The 23942-nt window shown below is 43.2% G+C and overlaps 4 protein-coding genes across 4 annotated transcripts; 1 reads left to right on the top strand and 3 right to left on the bottom strand.

Moving 5' to 3' along the window:
* Positions 1-292: 292 nt before the first annotated feature.
* LOC127763551 (F-box protein At5g07610-like) lies at positions 293-1689 on the bottom strand. The gene has a single exon (XM_052288289.1). It carries the CDS (start codon positions 1687-1689, stop codon positions 457-459), a length of 1233 nt encoding a protein of 410 aa, XP_052144249.1. The 3' UTR covers positions 293-456.
* Positions 1690-2521: 832 nt separating this feature from the next.
* LOC127761492 (defensin-like protein CAL1) lies at positions 2522-3275 on the bottom strand. The gene is made up of 2 exons (XM_052285790.1): positions 3109-3275; positions 2522-2974 (listed from the first exon to the last, which is right to left on the bottom strand). Exons 1-2 carry the CDS (start codon positions 3170-3172, stop codon positions 2796-2798), a joined length of 243 nt encoding a protein of 80 aa, XP_052141750.1. The 5' UTR covers positions 3173-3275; the 3' UTR covers positions 2522-2795.
* An 11345-nt stretch (positions 3276-14620) lies between these two features.
* Positions 14621-18573, top strand: LOC127763832 (phytosulfokine receptor 1-like). Its single transcript, XM_052288628.1, has one exon. It carries the CDS (start codon positions 14851-14853, stop codon positions 18007-18009), a length of 3159 nt encoding a protein of 1052 aa, XP_052144588.1. The 5' UTR covers positions 14621-14850; the 3' UTR covers positions 18010-18573.
* A 1191-nt stretch (positions 18574-19764) lies between these two features.
* On the bottom strand, positions 19765-23395 carry LOC127763833 (probable aquaporin PIP2-2). The gene is made up of 4 exons (XM_052288629.1): positions 22990-23395; positions 22588-22883; positions 20743-20883; positions 19765-20180 (listed from the first exon to the last, which is right to left on the bottom strand). The coding sequence occupies exons 1-4, from the start codon at positions 23306-23308 to the stop codon at positions 20070-20072; spliced, it is 867 nt and encodes a 288-aa protein (XP_052144589.1). The 5' UTR covers positions 23309-23395; the 3' UTR covers positions 19765-20069.
* Positions 23396-23942: the final 547 nt, after the last annotated feature.

Genomic DNA, 23942 nt, shown 5'->3' with positions numbered 1-23942 from the left:
AAATATCTGGTATTTTGGTTAAGGGGTATGAATGAGATTGTACGTGTAATTGAGGGAGTCGACTTATTCCTTTCTCAGCTTAAAATTTCGGCCCAAAAATATCTACCCACACTATGCAATGGGCCAAACATTTACAATAGAGGAGCCCAACCACACCGAGCCCACCGCAGACGCGACCTGTCGTCTTCTTCATTTGCGCAAGAAGACCATATGCCATAAGCCCATAAGGGCAATGAAGCCGTGCTCTACAATGGAGCGGTTCAAGTGGGTGCCGGCGGAGCTCCGGCAACCTCCGGCGAAGATCATTGCCATCGAAAGTACGCAAGTGTTTTTGACGCAAAATACAGCATTTAGCGCCTAGTTGTAAGTATTTGTCACGTATATCCTGCCATCCTGATATCCACCAAACAAAGAGCCCAAAAACGGCCCTTTTCTTCTCAAACAAAACTGAACTTGTTACACGGCAAACAAGCCTGCGGTGTACGGATAAAAGTCGAACCAAGCGTAGCGGAAGAACCGAGGTTGTGGCGGCGCGGCATCTTCCCAGACCACCGAAATCGCCTGGTCCTCCATGCCGTAAGCCATGATCTTGCCCGGAATTCCGAAGAGCAGCAAGCTACCGTGCTCGGCGACGTGCAGCGGCCAGAGATCCAGGCAGTCGACTAGCCTAGCGCGGCGCGGCCAGATCAGGTGGTGCTTCCGCGTTTTCCGCTGTATATCCGGGTACAACTCCTTCATGCGCGTGAGGTCGACGCGGTACAGCACGCGCCACTCGCGGCAGTCTCCTGCCATCCCCACCACGTCGAAGCGGGCGGCGAGCTTCTCCTCCTCCGTGTAGCCGATCATCCGGAGGTGGCCCCGGCCGGCACCAGCTGACTCCCCGACCCCGAGGTAACCGCAGATCCAGCGATTCTCCGGCTGCAGATGCCTCGCCGGCGGCATCGGCAGGCTGCTCAGCTCTCCTTCCCCGTCGTCGACGGCGAAGCGGAGCAGGGAGCGCGAGCGCGATGTCATCCACACCAGCGAGCCGTTCCAGTGCACGCCCCGGGAGTGGTGGATCCCCGCGAACGGGTTGCTGCCGCGCTCGTAACGGAGCGCCGCCCTCCATGACCGAGCCTGGGAGGAGTACACGTGGACGCCGGCGAGCCCCAGCGCGACGACCTTGTACACCGGCGACCTGGACGGGTCGTACGCCAGGTTCAGGTGGCGCCCGCGGCCGTCCGGCGGCGTAGGTATCTCGACGAACCTCTTGGTGGCCGGGTTGCAGACGTAGTAGCAGCACCAGCGCGCCCCGGAGGCGACGCTGCTATCCATCGGCCGGCGGCAGAGGAGCAGCCCGTTGCACGAGCTGGTGACGTAGATCTTGCGCGGGACGGTGGAGCCGCTCTCCGGGACGGTGTCGCCGCTCTCCGGGACGAACGAGAGGTCGGGAGCAGCGGGATGCGTGGCGCTACTGTCGCGTAGAGGATTGTAGCTGAACTTCTTGTGGAGCTCGTTGCTGAGGAAGAAGCCGGCAACGGAGTGGCCGTCTCTGCTCCTCGAGAAGTTTGTGTGCATTAAATGGTGCTCCGATGTCACGGCATGCCATTGCTTGCACACGAGCCGCATACGAGCGGCATTCTTTGGAGGAAGCCAGGCGAGGATGTTGGCGATGATATCGTCGGAGAATAATATCGCCTCCCCTGCCATTTGAGAGTTGACACAGGGCTGCAAGAAGCCCAATTAAGAACTCAAGAGGGACCCGAAAAGAGATGAAGAGGATGTTGTTCTTTAATCAAAGCACTTTGTATATGTGATTAAGAGGAACATTTTTTTTTATTAGAGGATGTTGTTCTTATCCGGCTGGGCGGCTCGCAAAATTCCTTGCTGATATCGATAACTTAGATCGGAGCTCGCTCTCACGTGGAATCACCTGACAGCGTCCTTGTTTTTATTTGTGGTGAAATAAAATATGCAAAGTAGCGAATTTATGTGAAGAAGAACTTTAAATCCTTAAAAAATTGTGAAGTGATATATTACATATTAACCTATCTTGTGATTTTTTTTGGAATTTTTTCATAATCATTTAGGTGGCATGCAAGAAACGGGTGGACGTCTAGGTTAATATGTAATATATCACTTCACAAACATGCAAGTTCAAATTCGACTTGTACAAGTTGTAACAAAAATAACAAATCTGACTGTGAATATACGTATACTAGTTAGAGTTTGATTTGTTATTTTTGTTACAACTTGTAGAAGTCGAATTTTAACATGCATGTTTATGAAGTGATATATTACATATTAACCTATCTTGTGATTTTTTTAGAATTTTTTCATAATTATTTAGTTGGTATGCAAGAAACGGGTGGACGTCCACCCGAGAGATTAGAATCCATCCTCGAAGATCTCGGTGTTGTCGGAGACGTCTCCGCTGACAACGGCTGAACAACTCTTCAAGCTAAGGCCTGATAAACTCATTTTGGACCAATGGTGAAAGGAACACGCCGATTAACTGATGAAACGATCGTAAGCACACAGATTCATCACGTATGCCAATTCATTAATGCTGAAATGTGGAACCTTACATGACAGCAGCTTGCAAATACCCAACAACTAACTAAGCTGGAGCATGTATCCAGCGCGTACTTATTACTTATTCTAAGCAAGGATAATCGAAAGCAACTCAGCTAGCCTGTAAGCCAAGAACAGAAGCTCGTCATGAACAACAGACAAAGGAGAACACGTGACTACAATCTCTGCAGATACACAGCCGACGAGCAATGCGACTGCAGAGACAGCGGGGCTAGCATGCACTAGCAGACCTTCTTGCAGAAGCACTTGCGCTCGAGGCCGTGCGACTTGCACTCGCCGTCGGGGAAGCTCTCCGTCCTGCACACGTTGGCGCAGTTGTTGCTGCTCACGCACATGCCCTTGAACCTGTGGCTCTGCGACAGGCAGTGCCTCGCCTCCGCCACCTTGGTCGTCCCCATCTCTGCACACACAACCACACAACCATCACACATTGCACTGCATCCGTGCATGCAAAAAATGGCTTAACGCAGCCAATGTAGCATCTCTCGGATCTTTCTTCGGATGTATATGCAGTGCTCGACGAGGAGCACGTACCTGTGGCGACGAGGATGGCCAGGAGGAGGAAGGCGGACGCGACCATGCGACGAGACGGAGCCATCTGTACCGGCGACTCGAACTGCGCTCACTGATGAGTGATGAGGCTGCTACTTTGCTACTGCCACCGGTGCTGTGCTAGCTCTTGGTTGATGGGCAACGGATGGACGGGAGGGGTTTATATAGGGCAACCCAGATAATAAAGACGAGAACAAATTAATGTTTAAGCTGCAATGATCCAAAACTATAGACTGATTCACATGTTGCTAAGCTGGTAGCTCACCGCCCCTAATGCATTGTGGACCAAAAAAAAGAAATTCTAACAATTCGAGATTCTACTGGAGCAACAGTACAAAACGCCACCGGCCCAATGGGCAGCGGCCACTCCGGCTCTGCCAATCTGACGTGTACCTCGAGCTCGAAGTGGGCAGCATAGTGCTACTCCTTTTATCTTTCACGGGCCACGCTTACCGCTGATGGCAAATTGTGGACTTTAGCGGGTTGTTGCAACATTGCTCAAGAAACAGGGGAAGGGGGGGCTCGCACGCGCAACATGCTCGCTGAAATGCTGAGCTAGCCGGTCAGGCCGGGGCCCGTCCTATCGAGAGCATTCAGGGTACGGCTGATTCCAAACTGGTGGCTGGCAAGCCGCGGATCGGAGGTCGGAGGAGAGCAGCAGGAGCGCTCGTGACGAGATTGGGCCACGAGCTGAGCGCCCTGAGCCTGACCGATCGACAAGCAGGCGTGCGCCACGCGTGGACCGTCATCTTGGCCACGTTTGGGTGGCAGATCGATCGATCGCACTCCATATCAAAGTTTCATCTTACCCGTTGTGGATGGGGTTATCGTCATTCCACTTAAAACAGTTATCGCGGTAACCTTTTGTTTACCTGAAAACCATACGGTTACCGTAAAAATAATCGTGATTTTAAAAATTGAGAAGGTGTGATAACCTGCAAACCATGCTCCCGACGTGGGATTTTGTGCGCTGAGGAAGAAAAAGAGACGGTGAAGTGGTAAAACTAAACGAATTATTATACTATGTAACTTAAGTCACATGACTTTCAGCCATTGGTATTCTATATCTTGTTTGATTCTAAAATTACCAGATTTAAGTTATGGATCTTAATCCAAAATGAACGTGCTCGTGTTCCGTGCACAACACTGTCCGCTACTGCACATCAAATCCCCAGTGTGCCGACGCGTTTCGTCCATTCGAGTATACAAGGCGAACAGCAACACACGGCCCATAGGCTTTTGTCTCAAATCTCAATGCCCATCTGCTGCCGGAATAAGTTCATCTGAGGTCCCTTAACTTGTCAACAAATCCGATTTCCATCCCTCATCCGGAAAACCAGACACAATAGGTCCCTCAACTATCAAAACCGGTGCAGATTAGGTCCCTCGGCGGTTTTGAGGACGGTTTTGGCTGACGTGGTGCCTACGTGGCTAATTTGACTCGGTTTTCGTCTGACGTGGCATTGACGTGATGCTTACGTGGCAATTCGATCCGGAAAAAATAATAAAACCCGTGGGACCTACATGTCAGTCTCACACAGAAAAGTTTACTTTAGACTCCTCAATTTATCTCCGAGTCTTAAAATTGAGGCCGATATGTGTTGTGTTCTACCGGGCCTGGACACTGCTGCATCTTCACGGTTGTCAAGAGCGACAACCAAGAGGCAAGAGCCCGTATCGTTGAAAATGGGCAAGACGACATCGTCTCGAAAGAAAAGGAATAAGTTCACTTAGGGTCCCTCTATTTGTCGCCCAGTCTGATTTTCGTCCCTTGAACGCAAAACCGGGTACAACCCGTCCCTCAACTTATGAAAACTGGGCAAACGAGATCCCTCGGCAGTTTTGAGGGCGGTTTTGGCTGACGTGGCGCCTATGTGGCTTGTTTGACTAGTTCTCCGTCCTACGTGGCATTGACGTGGCGCTTACGTGGCATTATATCTTGAAAAATTAATAAAAAAACATGGGACCACCTGTTAGATGCAAAAAAAAAATAATTTTAAAATAGCGGGGCCCACGTGGGCCCACAAGTCAGATAATAAATATAGTGGGGCCCACATGGGCCCCACCTTTTTTATAATTTCTATGTGGAACTGACATGTGGGTCCCGCGAGGTTTATTTATTTTTCGGGTTGAAAATTGCCATCTAAGTGCCACGTCAATTCCACGTGGGACGGAGACCTAGTCAAACAAGCCACGTATATGCCACGTCATCCAAAACCGCCTTCAAAACAGCTGAGGGACCTCGTTTGCCCGGTTTTCGTAAGTTGGGGGACGGGTCGTACCCGGTTTTGCGGTCAAGGGACGAAAATCCGACTGAGCGACAAATAGAGGGACCCAAAGTGAACTTATTCCGAAAGAAAATATGGAAAGATTAAGAAAGGGACGGCCTATCTTAGATAAGTTTTTAAAAACATTTGCAGAAATGCAAAAGCAGCGCCTAGATAAATTGCGATCGTACATATTTCATAGAGTATAAAGGCATCGAGCTTATGCTATCCTTTTGCTGTCCGTGTCACCTGGCACTTCAAAAGCTCAAAGTTTGCGGTGAAAGTGAGCGAACAGTTTACCATGTATTTACTGGCAAAGTGCCGAACCATCTAAGCTAAGAACGCTGGAAACAAAGGGGTGAATATGATATAGTGAGTTTCTCATTATTTGAAAGGGCCTTTCTTCAAAATATGTAGAAAATTATAAAAGCGTCATTTGATTATGGAAACCGACCAACCGATCGAGGTAGCTGCAATTTACTGGCCATAATACGTGCCCCCACTAATCCTTTGTCGAGCTTTTTCTTCTTTGGGTTTTTCACGCGTTCGAATATGCGTTCTTTATACTCCTTGACGAGTTAACACCACCAAAGTCCTATTTCTTTCCTAGTGTTGCCGGCCTCTTTTACCACCACTGATGAAATTTGTAGTGCTAGTATAATTCAACTATGCAAATAGATGGCCTTTTTGTTAGCTAGAGTATATGCAAGTTGTCATGTTGATCTGCCCTTTTTAACTTTTAAGTTGGCTTATTTCCTCTGCCGCTTGAGAATTGAGACAATCCAGAAGGTTAGCTAGTGTATGTGCCCTTTTCTTTGACAAGGAGGACTTGGTAGTACCACTACTTTACAGTCAGGTTAATCACCAACAAATATGTTCACCCTCTTTTATACTTGTGGCACTTACATTCATAACCTAAGGTCATCGATGAAGGCCGCCTTTGCAATAGCTGCTATATATACACATGGAGCACCAAGCTAACAGTTTAGCAATATATTACCAAACCACCCACAATATAAAAATAGACGATTAATGCGGTACCATATTCCGTACGCACACTGGCACACGACTAATTAACCGAAGATTCGATGCACACACACATTCGGAAAAGAACACCGGAGAGGTCAATCCAAATTGCACCGCGCGCCAGCCAGTCCACCTCGCTAATTAACGTTCCACCTAAAGGCACGGACGAACCGGAGTCCACTGTATGGTGGAGTCACGCAACGGCAAATCAGATCGGCCACAACTCGAAAATAATCGCTGATCGGCCACAACTCTTGCGCCTCCCACGCGCCGCGCGATTTTCGTTCAACGTTGTGTTAGATGTGGTGTGGTGGTGCTCTGACGAGCCGCGACCGCGACCCCCCGGTTGGTTAGGTCGTGACAAGGAGATAAAGCGGCCGAGCCGAGCCGAGCCGAGCACAACGAAATCCTCCGCGAAATGGCGGGTCCGCGCGGTGGTGGCGGTGGCCGTCGCTCGTGGCGTGGCACACGTCGCGCTCGCGCGGTTTTGCCTTGCCTTTTTTTTTTATATCTTTTCCCCGCGCGTTCACTCGCTGACGCTATCTGCATCTGATCGAATCGATCAGGCCGCACGAGCGAGCGAGCGAGCGAGCGCGCGAGTGGTGGCGGGCGGCTGCGTGGGCGTGGGCACGGTGGGGGTGATGTCAGGGTGCGGGGAAAATCTGATTGGGGGGAACCGGAGGCTTTGGTGGCCACTAACGTGAGAAAACTAGCATTATCTCCGGTCGGAAGAGGATCGAATCGATCGGTGTGGTGGTAGACCACAGGGTTTAATTGGAAGATGGCTGTTAGTGGCCAGTGTGCTGTTGTGTGTTTACAGCGAGATAAGGCGCACCATTTCAGCTAGCTAGTACCCAGCCACGTACGGGAATCAGGTTCCGCGACTTCGATTAGTTTAGCTGACAGGCTAACCTTGCGCTATGATTGTTAATCGATCGCGCGGATATGTTAACCTTTTGCAAAAGAGACCGAAGAGATACGCACTAAAACATACATCCTCCGTTTCATACTATAAGACTTTCTAACATTATCCATATTCATATATATATTAATAAATATAGACATAACATAATATATAACACTCATATATATATATAACACTCATACGGGACTCCATGGTGCCCAGGCACCATGGTATGAAATACACAAATTCGTCCAAATTTTTCAAAAATTTCAAATTGTGAGTATATATCTAGTTATAAGTATTCGATTTATACATATACCTAGCAATAAAACAACTCAAATTTATCTTTATTTCATAATCCAATATTACATACCTAACTAATTATATTGTTGGATGTCATATACCTAGAATCAAAATCTAACATAAACATGTTTAAATTCAGTTCAAACTTGTTTGAACTAGTTAGTAAAGTAGTTAATATTAATACCTAAACATTTAAAAAAATTCATACCCATTTGAATTGAGTATATACTCAATTTGAATCATGGAGCCCGGGCACCATGGAGCACCAAACAAATTTTAATATATATATATACACACACACACTAGCATAGTGGCCCGCACAGATTGCGCGGCTAACATCATTATATTTTCTCTCATATAATAGCATATATGCTTTCTCATTATATTTTTCAAATATATTAAAACGACAACATAATTTTAAATTTTGCAATAACTTTACAAAACTACTAATGTGTAATGTTTATATTATATTTTATATACATGTTAGTTATTAATTATGTTTAGTATCAAATTTTAGTTATTTGTAAATTATATATATTCCTATATGGACTCTAAACTCGTCTTTTAATATTTATTTTTTTAATTCTAAATTTTCTTTAAATTGTATTTCTATATAGACTCTATGCTCTTCTTCTAATATTATTTATTTTTATTTCTGAATTTTTATTATTTCTAATTGTATTTCTATATGGACTCTAAACTCATCTTTCAATATTATTTAATTTTTAATTTCGAATTTCAGTTACTTCTAAATTGTATTCCTATATTGACCTTAAAATCTTCTTTCCATGTTTTTCTTAATTTCGAATTTTAGTTATTTGTAAATTTTATTTTTATACGGACTCTAAACTCTACTTTTATTTTTATTATGTTTATTCCAAATTTTAGTTAGTTTTAAATTCCTATATAGACTCTATATTCTACTTCTAATATTCCTTACTTTTTTAATTCCGAATTTCTATTTTTTTCTTAAGTGTATTTCTATAGACTATATACTCTACTTCTAATATTCCTTATTTTTAATTTCAAATTTCTATTATTTCCTAATTGTATTTCTATATGGACTTTATACTTTACTTCTTATATTCCTTATTTTTAATTCCGAATTTCAGTTATTTCCTAATTGTATTTCTACATGGACTCTATACTTTACTTCTTATATTCCTTATTTTTAATTCCGAATTTCAGTTATTTCCTAATTGTATTTCTATATGGACTATATACTCTACTTCTAATATTCCTTATTTTTAATTCCGAATTTCAATTATTTTCTAATTGTATTTCTATATGGACTCTAGTCTCCTCTTCTAATATTCCTTATTTTTAAATTCCGAATTTCAACTATTTCTAAATTTTATTTCTACTAGCTAAATACCTGTGCGTTGCAACGGAAAAAAACTAAAATTGCACTAAATATTAAATTATGGTTTAATTTTTTTATCTAAGACATATTTTTCAGGTGGACCTTGTAGTAACTTGTTTGAAACGGTCTGTTTTATGTCCACCAAAGTTCAACATCCTTTAAGGTTTTGTAGGAAAAAAAAGCTCTCACACCATATCAAACTGGGTTTAGTGGCATAATATCTATTGCCTACATATTTCCACTCGTCAGATTTCTATCTTAGATCCATTTACCATGACCTCATCGCATCGGATTCGATAGAGATGATAATAAATTGCAAGAAAAAAAATTACAATTTAGAATTATGATTCATCACTGATCCAAATTTTGTTTTGTACAGCACAAAATCACCATTTAGGTGGAAGTGGAATATTTTGTGATTATATTCTCCATACTATCTCATGCTACAAGCATCCGTTTGCACCAGGCTGATAACAAGACTGTTAAAATGTGTCTCTATGAATATGTAAATTTGGCATCTAAGGTTTCATTTATTAGCATTGGTGGGTAATTTTCATCACAATTTAGAATTATGATGGTGAGCGTCCGAAAAATCATTACATCCTAATTAAATAGCTGGAGGATATCACATGCCGAAAAAACAACATTCAGTTTTTGGTGAAAAGAATGTGCACCGTATGAGTATATTGCAGTTACACAAAATAAACATACATACATGAGAGTTGCGTGTTTAAGAAATCGATGCGTTTTGTATTTGGATGTGTGGAAAATTTTTGAATCAAACTCAAACAAATATGAACGTGAGAACAGTGTTACGTAGGATGAGAAGATGGGCTTTGTATTCATCGATACATCACAAAATAGGTGGCTGCCAATCTCGCATTACACCTACAAACGTTCCGAATTGATCACACGCCCATCGTGTTCTCGTGGACTGAGTCGGACACCTACCACAGTACCACGCGTGCATTGCGAACTGATATGGATACAGAGTCGGATGACAAACGAAAGGATAATGAGTAGATAATCATTTTTTAAAAAAGTATAGCTAAGGATCTAGAAATCGTAAAAGGATTCGGATGACGTACCAAAATCTTGGCAAAAACATCTTAAACTTTTATAATAGTAGAGATATGGACTCTAGTCTCCTCTTCTAATATTCTTTATTTTTTTTAATTCTGAATTTCAGCTATTTCTAAATTGTATTTCTATATGGACTCTGCCTTTTCTTTTTCTCCGATTAATGTGAGAATTTCTAGGCCATGAGAGCGAATGTGGAGGCTCCGTTTTCTATTCCTTTAATAATATAACTAGCTGGGTGGCCCGCGCAATTGCGCGGCTAGCACCCAAACAAAATCATATATTTTTTAAGTATGATTTTACTTAAAATTTATTAAATAGCTATCTATCTATTTCATTGTATTAAGACTTTAAAAGACCAAACCTTATCATCGTCGTGTTTCTAATTATATAGTTTTTAAAAGTCACACCAGTTGCTACCCTTTATGTCATCTCCTTCTTTATTTGCTTGCTCGATCTACCACTATTTTCATTCATTCTTTTTGGAACCTTTAAAAATTGGATTTTATAGTTTTTAGAGTTTATTGTCATGTTGGGTTTCATTTTTATAATTTCTAGATGTCCCATCAAACATTGCCATTATACTACTCTATGGCCCGTCCACTGTCTCTTCTCTATGTTGTCATTGAGATTTTAAAAATCAAACATAATTATCGTTTGGGTTCATTTTTTACTTTCTAGAAGTCCCGCCAAACCGTCAGCGGCTTTGCTATTGTACTCCTCTACGGCTCGCCTGCTGCCTCCCTTCTTTATTGGCATTGAGATTTTAAAATCGAACATGATTATCATTGGGTTTTTTTACCTTTTAGAAGTTCAAAACCTTTAAAAATTGGACTTGTAGTTTCATTTTTTTTATAATTTTTAGAAGTCCCGTCAAAAGATGCCACTATGCCCCTCTACAGCCCGTCCTCATTGTGATTCTAAAAATCGAACATAACTGTCGTTGGAATTCATTTTTTATTTTCTAGAAGTCCTGTCAACCGTCGGCGGCTCTGCAACTATACTCTTATACACCCTACCCGCTGCTTCTCCTTTTTATTATCATTGAGATTTTAAAAATTGAATATGATTATCAATGGTTTTTTTTTTTACTTTCTAGAAGTCCTGGCAATCGCCTTACTCGTTTGCTTCACAGCCTGCTTGACGTCTCTCATTTTAATCGTAATTAGGATTCTATTTGGTGTTTTATTAACAATTTTTATATCTCGTATCAACCGCCACCACTCTACTTCTTTATAGGCATGTTACTTAATTTATCTCGTCATGTGTTTTAGATGGTCTTTTCTTTCAATAATCTTTATTTTTATCACAAATTTTAGTTATTTATAAATTGTATTCCTAACTGATATCTTATTTTTCTTTTTCTAATTTCAGAATTTTTTTTAAAAAAATTTAGTTAATATCGTATTATGTTATTTTAATGTTTTATTTTTTTTATTTTCAATTTTCTAATTTCAGAATTTTTTTAAAAATTTTTTAGTTAATATCGTATTGTGTTATTTTAATGTTTTTATTTTTTATTTTCAATTTCAGTTGTTTCAAAATTGTATTCCTATTTGAACTCTCTTTTAATTTTTCTAGTTTTAGATATTATTTTATTTTTATTCTAATTTTAATTAATCTCGTATTGGATTCTTTTTTCAATATTGCTTATTTTTAATTTCGAATTTCAGCTATTTTTAAATTGTATTTCTACTTGGACTCTCCTTTCCTTTTCTAATTTTTTTTATTTCGAATTTTGATTATATATGGAAACTTCTTTCAATATTGCTTATTTTTAATTCTGAATTTCAGCTATTTTTAAATTGTACTTCTACTTAAACTCTCTTTTTTCTTTTTCTCCGATTAATGTGGGAATTTCTAGCCCCCACAGCGAACGTGGTGCCTCCTTTCAAAGCTGTTTTAATAATATAACAGATAGATGTGAGCCATGCTAGAAAGTCTTATAATATGAAACGGAGGAAGTAAATTGCTAACACAGGGTATATATGACTGCCCCCTAAAACCTCTGGGTAAACATTTTTCTTCTACTAAAAGGAGATACACTAGAGAGTGGACGCAGTCGAACTAAAGTGGATCCATTTTATAACCGCGTGTCGATCCGAGTCCATTCCTAAATATGAGAAACTCATAGCTGTGCTTAGTGGACCTACAACTCCACTCGTATAAGACCGGTGGTTAAACATATACCATGTAAAAAAAAAGAGCAAACTTTAACTACATAAAAATATGATTAGATATTTTTTTAGGACAGAAGGGTATGTTAATAACGTTATATACATAAAAATAGGGGAGGGGGAGTAACTTCGTTAGTCTCGTAGCCTAACAATGGAACAATTTGATGGTTTCATTGCATGTACGACACAGAGCATTTGGAAAATCATGATATTGAGCGTGCAAGTTTTTTTTTTCATAATTACTAAGAAACCATTTATTTACACGCAGCGTTTATCACACATCCAACCCTCCACGATCCATAATTTTACTACCCCCAGTAGGAGTTTCCCCCAACCTAATTTTGTTTTTAGTGGAACGACGTGCAAAATTCTAGTGTTGAAGTCCACCCTTCTGTCTCATGAACAATACTGGTAATTCTTTCGTGAAGAAAAGGAGGCAAAGGAAAAGCATGAAAGTTACCTTGGATACATAGTTGGAGGGTAAGTGGTGGCGTAGCATTTCGGTAACTGGCAACGCCTGCCTGAGTGGCCATATAGGCGAAATGCACGCCATCAGTAAAGTTGCATCGTATCTGGCCAGTTTTTACTTTTGATAGGTCCATGTTCTTGTTCTTGTAAGAAGACAGTCTACACACTTCAACTGCGGAAGTTACTGATGCCCGCCAGCTGTTAAGTAATTTCACAAGAAAGCGATCTGTTAGCAAGGAAGCGGTGAAATCTGCAATCTAATTGCAGCAACAGTTAAAGTTTCATAATCTTTTAAAATAATCACATGTTTGCCGTCTTGCTAATGTACCTATCAACTATCGAGTCCAATTTTGTCTCTTTTATTTCCTCAAAATAATAAAAAAAAATTAGGTGATTGTACTTGAATGGATTTTTCCAGAGAGACCCTCAGCCCAATCAAATTAAGGGCTCCTTTATCTCGCAAAAACAAAAGACTCTTTTGAAACACGAGAATTAATTTCATATGACAGTTCATTTCCACCAAAATTTCAATGAAATTCCTCTATTTTAAATAGTCATAGGCCGCATGGTACTACCAAATGACCACCTTGTCTTGGTGGCTTCGTCAACCACAAAGCTTTGGACCCAAGCCGCCGCCGAGCCTAGTAGAGTAGTAGTAGACCAAAACTCAGACGCAAAGCAGCAGAAATTTCTCCGGTCCTTGGCATTGTACAAGCTCCAAGTTTTGAGTTTTTGGAGCCGTGCATGCCGTGCGTATTCTCCCTAGCACTAGCAGTCGGGTCGGGGCGTTGGCCTGGCATGGCCGAAAGCGGCTGCACACGTGTCTCTTGCCGCTGGCGGTTGACTTTCCTGCCAACCTTCCTATACATAAGCCGTAACCATGTCGCCATCGTTCACCAAATTTCCTGCAGAATGTCCAGCTACAACATCGCATACTTTTCAGCTTACAAGCTACTGTAAAAAATATATAAATTTTAAAACTTAATTTTAAAGATGTTTTAAGATTTCTTACGATAATTTATTTTTAGTATTTGCTTTTCGATCGTCAAGGACGAATATGCAAAAGTTTTAGCTATAAATTATTTTTTTTAAACCATAACCGTTACGGCTTATAATCAGTTATGGATCGAAAAAATGAGCACCAATTTTTGAAGAAAAAATTCAGCTGTCACATTGATTGGCTTGGCTAATAAGCTGTAGACAAATAAACAATACTATGAAAAATAATTTAGAATAAGATTTTCATTTTTTTTTGTTATTTTTAGTGGTGCAAAAGCCAAGGAAAAAAACAGAAGAGGATAAAAAACGACTAGAATAATTTAAAATTATGTTTGAAAATTTAAATTTTAGACGCGGCTTATAAGCTAATAAGCGAGCCTAGCAATTATAGGGAACTGCTAGCTATCTATCCCCTGATAAAACCGTAGCCATTCATCTATGATTTCCATTTTGACATTATGGCCATGGCTAGCGTCAACTAAGTGCAGATGTAATGATGTTTGCAGCAATATGGTTAGCGTTTTCTGAATGCCCTTTGAGCAATTTGTGGGGTAATATCTTCAACGGCCTCGCTTTCACTATTTCTGAGAAGTAGACACGAAGGGGACTGCGAATAGTGTAGTTATCTGGTTCTATAATATCTATTAATATCCATGTGGTATGCAGGTTCTATCCTTAGAATGGCCTGCTATCGTGCTAGTTATAATAATCATCTCAATAAAAACTGCCGAAGGGAAGGAAAGCGAGAAAGAAAAGGATGGTTAGGCCAATTTCGAAAAGAAGTCAAAAGATCTCCGACCATGGATTGTTCGAGCAAGTTGACAGGGACAATCAATTCCCCGAAGAAAAATTGGGTCTCCTCCAGCTGAGTGCCTACACAATCACAGGTCAAAACCGGAGCACGCCACGCCGCCCCCTGACCTCTCCCTACTACTGTCGTATCGTCTCCTACCTCGCCTCTCTTTCCTTTTTTCCGTCGATTCACCATTGTTGCTTGGGGTGCAAGCGCCCAGCAGAGGCCAGTTTTACGCACCAAATGGCTTGCATATCACATATCTCCTGAAGAAGACCAAACGAGAAGCCATCTTCACTGCCCAGTCCGTGCCCGGCACCATCAGCATAGCTCTTCTTTCTTCTATGGTGTGTTCCTTGATGATGCAACTCACCACCACATGGCCATGGCGTTTCTTTTTCTGCTTGTTTTTCCATCTGCTGTTCCTCTTCCCAACCAACTCCTTGAATCAAAGCTACTGTGACCCTGGTGATGCTAGTGCACTGCTGGGCTTCATGCAAGGTCTCAGCGGAAGCGGCAGCGGCTGGACGGTCCCAAATGCCACTTCTGAAACAGCCAATTGCTGTGCTTGGCTTGGAGTCAAGTGCAACGATGGTGGCCGGGTCATCGGGCTGGACCTCCAAGGCATGAAGCTAAGGGGCGAGCTGGCAGTCTCGCTCGGGCAGCTGGACCAGCTCCAGTGGCTCAACCTGTCCAGCAACAACCTCCATGGTGCCGTCCCGGCAACCCTGGTCCAGCTCCAGAGGCTACAACGTCTTGATCTTAGCGACAATGAGTTCTCTGGTGAATTCCCGACCAACGTGTCTCTCCCAGTGATTGAGGTCTTCAATATATCCCTCAACTCATTCAAAGAACAGCATCCCACGCTCCATGGTTCAACGCTCCTTGCCATGTTTGATGCGGGGTACAACATGTTCACAGGGCACATTGATACCAGCATCTGCGATCCAAATGGAGTGATCCGTGTTCTCCGGTTCACGTCGAATCTCCTATCTGGGGAGTTCCCAGCAGGGTTTGGGAACTGCACAAAGCTCGAGGAGCTATATGTTGATCTAAATAGCATCACTGGGAGCTTGCCAGATGATCTTTTCAGGCTGTCTTCGCTGAGGGACCTGTCTCTGCAGGAGAATCAGCTCTCTGGTAGGATGACACCAAGGTTTGGTAATATGTCTAGCCTTTCTAAGCTGGACATATCTTTCAATTCATTCTCTGGATACCTTCCAAATGTTTTTGGTAGCCTTGGCAAGCTTGAGTATTTCTCTGCACAGTCTAACTTATTCAGGGGTCCGTTGCCTTCATCACTGTCCCATTCACCATCACTGAAGATGTTGTACCTGAGAAACAATTCATTCCATGGACAGATCGATCTCAATTGCTCGGCAATGTCACAACTGAGCTCACTTGATCTTGGCACAAATAAGTTCATCGGCACAATAGATGCTTTGTCAGATTGCCATCATCTGAGAAGCCTGAATCTTGCCACAAACAACCTCACTGGTGAAATCCCTAATGGTTTCAGGAATCTTCAGTTTCTAACCTATATCTCACTTTCAAACAATAGCTTCACAAATGTGTCCTCAGCATTATCTGTCCTTCAAGGCTGCCCAAGCCTAACAAGCCTCGTGCTGACAAAGAATTTCAATGATGGGAAGGCCTTGCCGATGACTGGAATAGATGGTTTTCATAACATCCAAGTGTTTGTCATTGCTAATAGCCATCTTTCAGGATCAGTACCTTCATGGGTAGCAAACTTCGCACAATTGAAAGTGCTGGATTTGTCATGGAATAAATTGTCTGGGAACATCCCTGCATGGATTGGCAATCTCGAGCATTTGTTTTATTTGGATCTTTCTAATAATACACTGTCTGGAGGAATTCCGAACAGTCTAACAAGCATGAAGGGCCTTCTTACATGCAACAGCTCACAGCAATCCACAGAAACTGACTATTTTCCTTTCTTCATTAAAAAGAACAGGACAGGCAAAGGGCTACGGTACAATCAGGTTAGCAGTTTCCCGCCCTCCCTAATTCTCAGCCACAACATGCTCATAGGTCCCATATTGCCAGGCTTTGGGAACCTTAAGAACCTGCATGTCTTGGACCTCAGTAACAACCATATTTCTGGTATGATTCCTGATGAGCTATCAGGCATGTCGAGCTTGGAATCCTTGGATTTGTCACATAATAATCTTACTGGAAGCATTCCTTCTTCATTAACAAAGCTGAATTTTCTATCGAGCTTCAGTGTGGCATTCAATAATCTAACTGGTGCAATTCCATTAGGAGGGCAATTCTCAACATTCACAGGTTCTGCTTATGAGGGGAACCCCAAACTCTGTGGCATCCGCTCTGGCTTAGCACTATGCCAGTCATCTCATGCTCCTACCATGTCTGTAAAGAAGAATGGAAAGAACAAGGGTGTCATATTAGGAATAGCTATTGGCATTGCACTTGGAGCAGCATTTGTGTTGTCTGTTGCTGTTGTACTTGTGTTGAAGAGTAGCTTCAGAAGGCAGGACTATATAGTTAAGGCTGTTGCAGATACAACTGAAGCTCTCGAGTTAGCACCAGCTTCATTGGTTCTTTTGTTTCAGAACAAGGATGACGGCAAGGCAATGACTATTGGTGACATATTGAAATCTACAAACAACTTTGATCAGGCAAACATCATTGGTTGTGGTGGCTTTGGTCTAGTGTACAAGGCAACACTACCAGATGGAGCAACGATTGCCATCAAAAGACTGTCAGGCGATTTTGGCCAGATGGAGCGTGAGTTCAAAGCCGAGGTGGAGACTTTATCAAAAGCTCAACATCCTAATCTTGTACTTCTGCAAGGTTATTGCAGGATTGGCAATGATAGGCTACTGATCTACTCTTACATGGAGAATGGTAGCCTAGACCATTGGCTTCATGAAAAGCCTGATGGTCCATCTAGATTAAGTTGGCAAACAAGGCTTCAGATAGCAAAAGGAGCAGCGAGAGGTTTAGCGTACCTGCACTTGTCATGCCAACCCCATATACTCCACCGTGATATCAAGTCAAGCAACATACTTTTAGATGAGGATTTCGAAGCTCATTTGGCTGATTTTGGGCTTGCTCGGCTTATTTGTCCCTATGATACACATGTAACAACTGATCTAGTTGGCACACTAGGCTACATCCCCCCTGAGTATGGCCAGTCTTCAGTAGCCAATTTCAAAGGTGATGTTTATAGTTTTGGCATTGTTCTTTTAGAGTTATTAACTGGAAAGAGGCCTGTAGATATGTGCAAGCCAAAGGGAGCTCGGGAGTTGGTCTCATGGGTTTTGCATATGAAAGAAAAAAACTGTGAAGCTGAAGTATTGGACCGTGCAATGTATGACAAGAAGTTTGAGATGCAAATGGTGCAGATGATCGATATTGCCTGTTTGTGCATAAGTGAGTCACCAAAACTGAGGCCTCTAACTCATGAACTTGTACTATGGCTTGACAACATTGGTGGTAGCACTGAAGCGACAAAGTGAGGCAAATTCTATAATAGCAACCACTGTGGAAATCCATGTGATCAAATTCACCCCCACCCCTTTCTCTTTGTATTAAATTTTCTTCCACAGTGATGTGAGATATTGTGTGACGATCGTATACAAAATAAGAGTTCCGGGAGTCTATCTAACCTGCTAATTCAATAACAGCAGAACCTTTTGTTACATGATGTGCAGTAAATGCAATTTTCTGATAGGTAATGAAATATGTTTGCTTTTTTTTTCATTGTTTTCTCTGAACTTTTGATATGTTGCTATGTGAGCTGTTGTAAGGAAGGACATAATTAAATGTTTCTTAATTCTTCGAACAGGTTTGGACACGCTGCACAGTTCAGTGTGTTCCTTACATTTCCCACCATACCCTACCCAACTTATAACTAAACATTGTGTCATTTTGGAACTTATAAATTAAAAATTACCATGACCGAGTACATGTACAAAATTTTACATTCCTATTTGCTACAAGCTTTAGACAATTATTTGAGATCAAAACTAGTTGTCTTTGGACGCCCACTTTAAGTCCTAGCCTGCCAACCTCTTAGAAACGAAAACAACATGTTCAATATTCACCCGGACAATCACCGGGCGGTCGCCTCTGTTACCTTACCGCTGGCTAAACGCCCTAACAAACGATTCCCTTCTACATTTCTAGTCGTCGGACGTGAACTTCAGCTACACGGCGCAAAACAGGGAGAAGCAAAACAGCAATCAACATTGGATAATTTGGATGCTAAAGCATACCTGGTGGTAGCCCCTTGGGTCAGGCATTCTGTCGAACAGGTGGCATGCGCGTGAGGCCACTCGTGAGTCCGAGCCAGCCACCACCGTCCCGGCCGCCGAACCTGGCGGCGAGCGTGCAAGTCCCCTTCCCACCGCACACCCAAGGGCAGGACTCGCCATCGGTGGGCGTCGCCGTCGTCGTCGTCCACGGCTGTTGGATGTCACGGCCACACCACGCACGCGACGCGGACGGCGCACCCCCACCCCAGGAGTGGGGTCTTCAGGAGGAGATCCGCGACGGCGACGCTCAGGACGGCATTGCGGCAAGATGGAACTTGGCCGCTTTCCTCTTCAGGTGCATTGCGTCGAGACCATGTGGAGGGGGGGGGGGGGGGGGGCATCCGCGGAGGCCGCCGTTCGCCGGCGACGCGAACCGGAGTGGACGAAGGCCGCCGCGGCAGTTGGCCTAACACCCAACGGCAAAGCCTTCGTCTCGGTAAATCTCCAGCCTCGCCGATGCGCTAGGCCCAGCAAAGGAGCGTGGCCTTCTACATGAGTCCGTGGGCTCGTGCAGGCCGAAGTTTCCAGATGCAAGCCCAAAGACACGACAAAACAGAAGTAAAGCCCATGTTGGGTTAGACATATTGGCCTATAAATAGGCCCATAAAAATCTCTCTCTCTCTCTCTCTCTCTCTCTCTCTCTCCCTCCCTCTTTGTTTTTCTCTTTTTTTGTTGTTTTTTCGAAGGAGAAAATTTGCTTTTGAAGGGAATTCTCCTTTTTGTTGTTGCTCTTCCTTTAAGTAGTAGGAAATTATGCAGCGAGTTTGTTACTTCGTATCAACGCATGATTTGTGTCTGCAATCGTCATCCTGAATTCATAAAGCTCACTCTCCCACGCAGCCGAAGATCGATGATAGAGATAGAAACGCAAGATCACAATTCGAAAGCACACAAAGCTAATTGCCTAATTTACATCTCCACAGACAAGCATGCAGAAAGTACTTAATAAATCGCACATAATAGTAACTATGATCTTCAAATTCACAAATTCTCCATATGAATATTACATACATGCAGAATGTGAAGGAAAATTAACCAAACTTGGAAGCACCAGCGGGAAGCAACATATGGCGGACATAGTTCAAAGGAATGGAGACCATATGCATGGATACATAGTACATAATAGTGCAGTAGAATCTATCCACGAGGCGAAATGCAGGATGCGAAGGCTGAATTCGTTGATCTAGTGCTGGACCGAGGCGGCCATCTTGTACGCGTATCTACACTTCAGCGCCACCTCGCGCGCGCCGCCGCCGCCGCGCTCAGGCGTTGCTCCGGTAGGACCCGAGCTTGGCGGCGCTGGCCCTCAGCACGTACTGGTGGTAGGCGGCGGCGATGGCGGCGCCGATCAGGGGGCCCACCCAGAAGATCCACTGAACAAACACAAATAACATCATCGTCAGAGTTAAACGATAACTTATTATCGCCAAAGTAACAAGCTATCATTAGCCAATTGTTATTGCTGGCTGATTATCTTCTAATGATTTGATTAGTCATGGTTCCAGCAAGCGTATGTAGTTAAATGATCGATCAAGACACGGTGTACGGCAAACGGGTGGTTGCAGATGTTGGCATCTTCTAGGTGGCTGAAAGGTAGTGGGGATTAGGTTGTATATTGCGTTCAGGGATTGCGTATGTCATGCATAAACTAGACAAATTACACTAAACAAATCGATCAAATGACACCAGCCACCTCTTTTAATTTTCTACAGACTTATCCTGAGCCGTTCGTTTATTCATGCATTTGTCAGCTAGCTAATGAGCATGAGCAATAAGTCAGCACATTTCCTGTGTGTGTCACTGTCTACTTAGTTTGAAATATTGTTAACAAGTACTAATAGATGGTTACTTGTGACCAAAGTTTGTTCTCAGTAGATAGTGATACTACTACTCCAGCAGCTTAATCAAGGTAATTACTAAGTCAGGGGTACGCACTTGGTCATCCCAGGCCTTGTCCTTGTTGTAGATAACCGCGGCTCCCAAGCTCCTCGCCGGGTTAATGCCGGTGCCGGTGATGGGGATGGTGGCCAGATGGACCATGAACACCGCAAATCCAATTGGGAGAGGAGCCAACACCTGATGAACACATCAACAAAAACGTTAAGGCAAAAATCATCATGCAAACATGTTATATGTTCGACATATACTGATGTCAAACAGCCAATGACAAAACAGAGTACAATAATTTATTTCGTTCCAAAACCATCTCCAACCCAAAAGTGACACAAAGTGGATTATGTTTTTTCTGTTAAAAATAAAATCGTCCGTGGTCCTGGAAATGAATGGTTCACGGTATCTGAAGGAGAAGTATATCTGTAGGATGCTGTGTTCGTTTCATATCGTCAGAAATTTCTCTTGGAATTTTGCTCTTTGTTCCTATCCATAGATCAATATATGTCCTCATTAAGTACCGACCATTTGCGATTTGCCACCTCACGTTTGCTGCGGACGATCGACAGCAAGACAGGGACTACTAACAGTGCGCTGCCTACGTGAGGGAATCGTCCTATCTGTTTATTGGCATGCAATGCAGCAATGCATATCCGGCAAGAAGATACAACTGCGTAGGTGTCTGATGTTGACTGGAGTGTAATGCACAATTAGGGTCACTTCTATTGTCTGATTAAGTTAATTTGTAAATTAGGCGTCATTAAAATGCTTAGTTAATTTCAGGATTCATGAACTTGCATGGCCTATTAACTACTGCACTCTGTTTAATCAGGTAATGTAAGACTCGAGAGTTATCTTCTGAAGAAGTCCTGTCTGTCATTATACAGGCGAAGGCGAGGGGTGGGATGGTTTAGCTTTGAAAGGAAATTAAATTGGGTATATGTTTGATTACCAGTACATTACCAAAATTTATAAATTAAAGGCAAAAAAGGTTCATATACTTTACGTATGTAGTTTGTGACCTTATCAAACTTTGGCGTGGTAGTTTAATTTTGAGAGTGGAAGGTTCCGGATTACAGAATGTTGATATTGTGTTGTGATGATGATTAGTGTTTTTCTTTCACCTAGCTATCAACCAAAACGATTATTTCGTCAGAAAACAAGAATAAACTCTTCTTCCACCTAATTATTTATTTATTGTTAAATGTTATATACTCTCCTTCCACCTAACGATTAGTTCGCAGCTAGAAGTCTCTGAAAATTAGCTGTAGTGTTTCTTAAAGCTTTGATGATCTGGGAGAACTGTTCAAAGTCTTACTGTGCATCAACATAGTTCAGTACAGTGCTACTCTATGAGTGTCTTATACGGGCAGCTGTACTAAACGTTTTCTCCATACTAATTATATAGTTCATGATTATATATATAATATATCTAGTTTCTACAGTATACTGAAGTAGGACTAAACACTAAATTAAGAGCAATTTTACAGTTCTCTTGGTACCTAGCTAAAGCTATTATGAATACCAAATTTATAATAGAAAAAGTGAAAAACCTCATGGTAACTCCTTAAAAACCGTAAAATTACTTCTAAATTAAATTAAATTAAGTTCTTCCTATGCAAAGCTAGCAAACCATATTCAACAGCTTCCTCAAGTCTCAACACTGTATCAATCGATATCCAGCCCTTCCATTTGGTCACTAGAATCAACTCTAAAGTACGGAGTAGCTATCAACGGTCAGGAAGTGTGCAGCAGTGGTTGGCTAGCGCTAATTAGTAGGAGTATCAGTTTAAGCCTTATTCAGTTACACTAGCGTATACTACTATGTACAGTGCATGCGTCAGTGTGCAAGTATGCAGCGTGAGGCGCGCACACGTATAATTAACTCACCGGGATGTGGGAGTCGCGGGCGTTGCGCTTGGGGTCGGTGGCGGAGAAGACGGTGTAGACGAGCACGAAGGTGCCGATGATCTCCGCGCCGAGGCCGGTGCCCTTGGAGTAGCCGTCGCTGAGCTCGTTGGCTCCGCCGCCGTACCGCGCGTAGTACGAGCTCTGGAACCCCTTGACGAGCCCCACGCCGCAGATGGCGCCCAGGCACTGCGCGATGATGTACAGAACCGCCCTGATCAGCGACACCTTCCTCGCCAGGAACAGCCCGAACGTCACCGCCGGGTTGATGTGCCCACCTGCACCATGCTCGATCACGCGCACACAACCGTGTTAAGTTCCTTTCGCTAGCCTTGATTCAGTTTTGTGTTGAGCGTGCATGATCTGATCGGTTTAATTTGGGACCTGAGATGCCGGCGGTGCAGTAGACGAGGATGAAGATCATGCCGCCGAAGGCCCAGGCGATGCCGAGGATGCCGACGCCGCTGCAGGCGGCGTCGGTGGTGTTGACGGTGGCGTCCGACTGGTGCTTGTACCCGATCACGGTGGCCACCGTGATGTACAGGAAGAGGAGCGTCGCGATGAACTCCGCGATCACCGCGCGGTACAGCGACCACTTGGTCAGCTCCTCCACGTCGATCAGCGGCGCCGGCGGCGGGTCGGTGTAGTCCTTCGCCGAGAACTCGCCGCCCTCCGGCGCTGACGCCTCAATGTCTTTCGCCATTGAGCTAGCTAGAATGCTAAGAACAACTAACCAAGCTAACGCTAGCTCTGTGCAGCTTGCTGCGGTTGAGTGTGGTGTCAAGAGGTAGGAGAGGTATATATGGGGGGGCGAGAGGATGACTCGTGCCACGGACAGGTCGAGCTCATATGCTCAATGATGGCTGGTTTAGGGATTGATTAGTGCCAGATTAGTCAAGGATAAGGGGATTAATGGTTTCTGGTTAGGGTTTTTTGTGTTAGAATTTGCCGACCACAACCGACTTAGCCTCATCATTATGTCACTCATGAACCTAACTGGTGGCTAGTGATCAATCGGAGGGATTATTCTAAGTGATGTGCTTACATATACTGTTCCGGGAAAAAACAAATCGGTCTGAACTGAACTTCAGCAAAGCCACTGTATATGTGACTTCAGCTGGGGTTTGAAGAGCTAAAAGGGCGGCTATGGTCAGGCATAATAAACTGGGGTAGTTAGCATGCATGTATTTGTAGGATCGTAAAGGGCATTTTCCACCCAAAAAGCTAGCCATTGAGGTGAGGATGTGGAACTATTTGACAATCTTCCCCTTCACACATTGGTGTCCTCAAAAGCTAGCCATTGAGGTGAGGATGTGGGACTATTCAACAATCTTCCC

This window comes from Oryza glaberrima, chromosome 2 (assembly GCF_000147395.1).
Source record: "Oryza glaberrima chromosome 2, OglaRS2, whole genome shotgun sequence".
Classification (NCBI taxonomy): domain Eukaryota; kingdom Viridiplantae; phylum Streptophyta; class Magnoliopsida; order Poales; family Poaceae; genus Oryza; species Oryza glaberrima.
The sequence above is the reverse complement of the archived record's forward strand: the minus strand, read 5'-3'. Positions and strand labels throughout refer to the sequence as shown.

Coding starts and splice junctions, on each gene's coding strand:
- LOC127763551 (XM_052288289.1), bottom strand. CDS start 1,689: ATGGCAGGGGAGGCGATATTATTCTCCGACGATATCATCGCCAACATC.
- LOC127761492 (XM_052285790.1), bottom strand. CDS start 3,172: ATGGCTCCGTCTCGTCGCATGGTCGCGTCCGCCTTCCTCCTCCTGGCC. Junction 2,975..3,108: donor GGCCATCCTCGTCGCCACAG/GTACGTGCTCCT, acceptor TTGTGTGTGCAG/AGATGGGGACGACCAAGGTG.
- LOC127763832 (XM_052288628.1), top strand. CDS start 14,851: ATGGTGTGTTCCTTGATGATGCAACTCACCACCACATGGCCATGGCGT.
- LOC127763833 (XM_052288629.1), bottom strand. CDS start 23,308: ATGGCGAAAGACATTGAGGCGTCAGCGCCGGAGGGCGGCGAGTTCTCG. Junction 20,884..22,587: donor CCCGCGACTCCCACATCCCG/GTGAGTTAATTA, acceptor TGTGTTCATCAG/GTGTTGGCTCCTCTCCCAAT. Junction 20,181..20,742: donor ACAAGGCCTGGGATGACCAA/GTGCGTACCCCT, acceptor GTGTTTGTTCAG/TGGATCTTCTGGGTGGGCCC.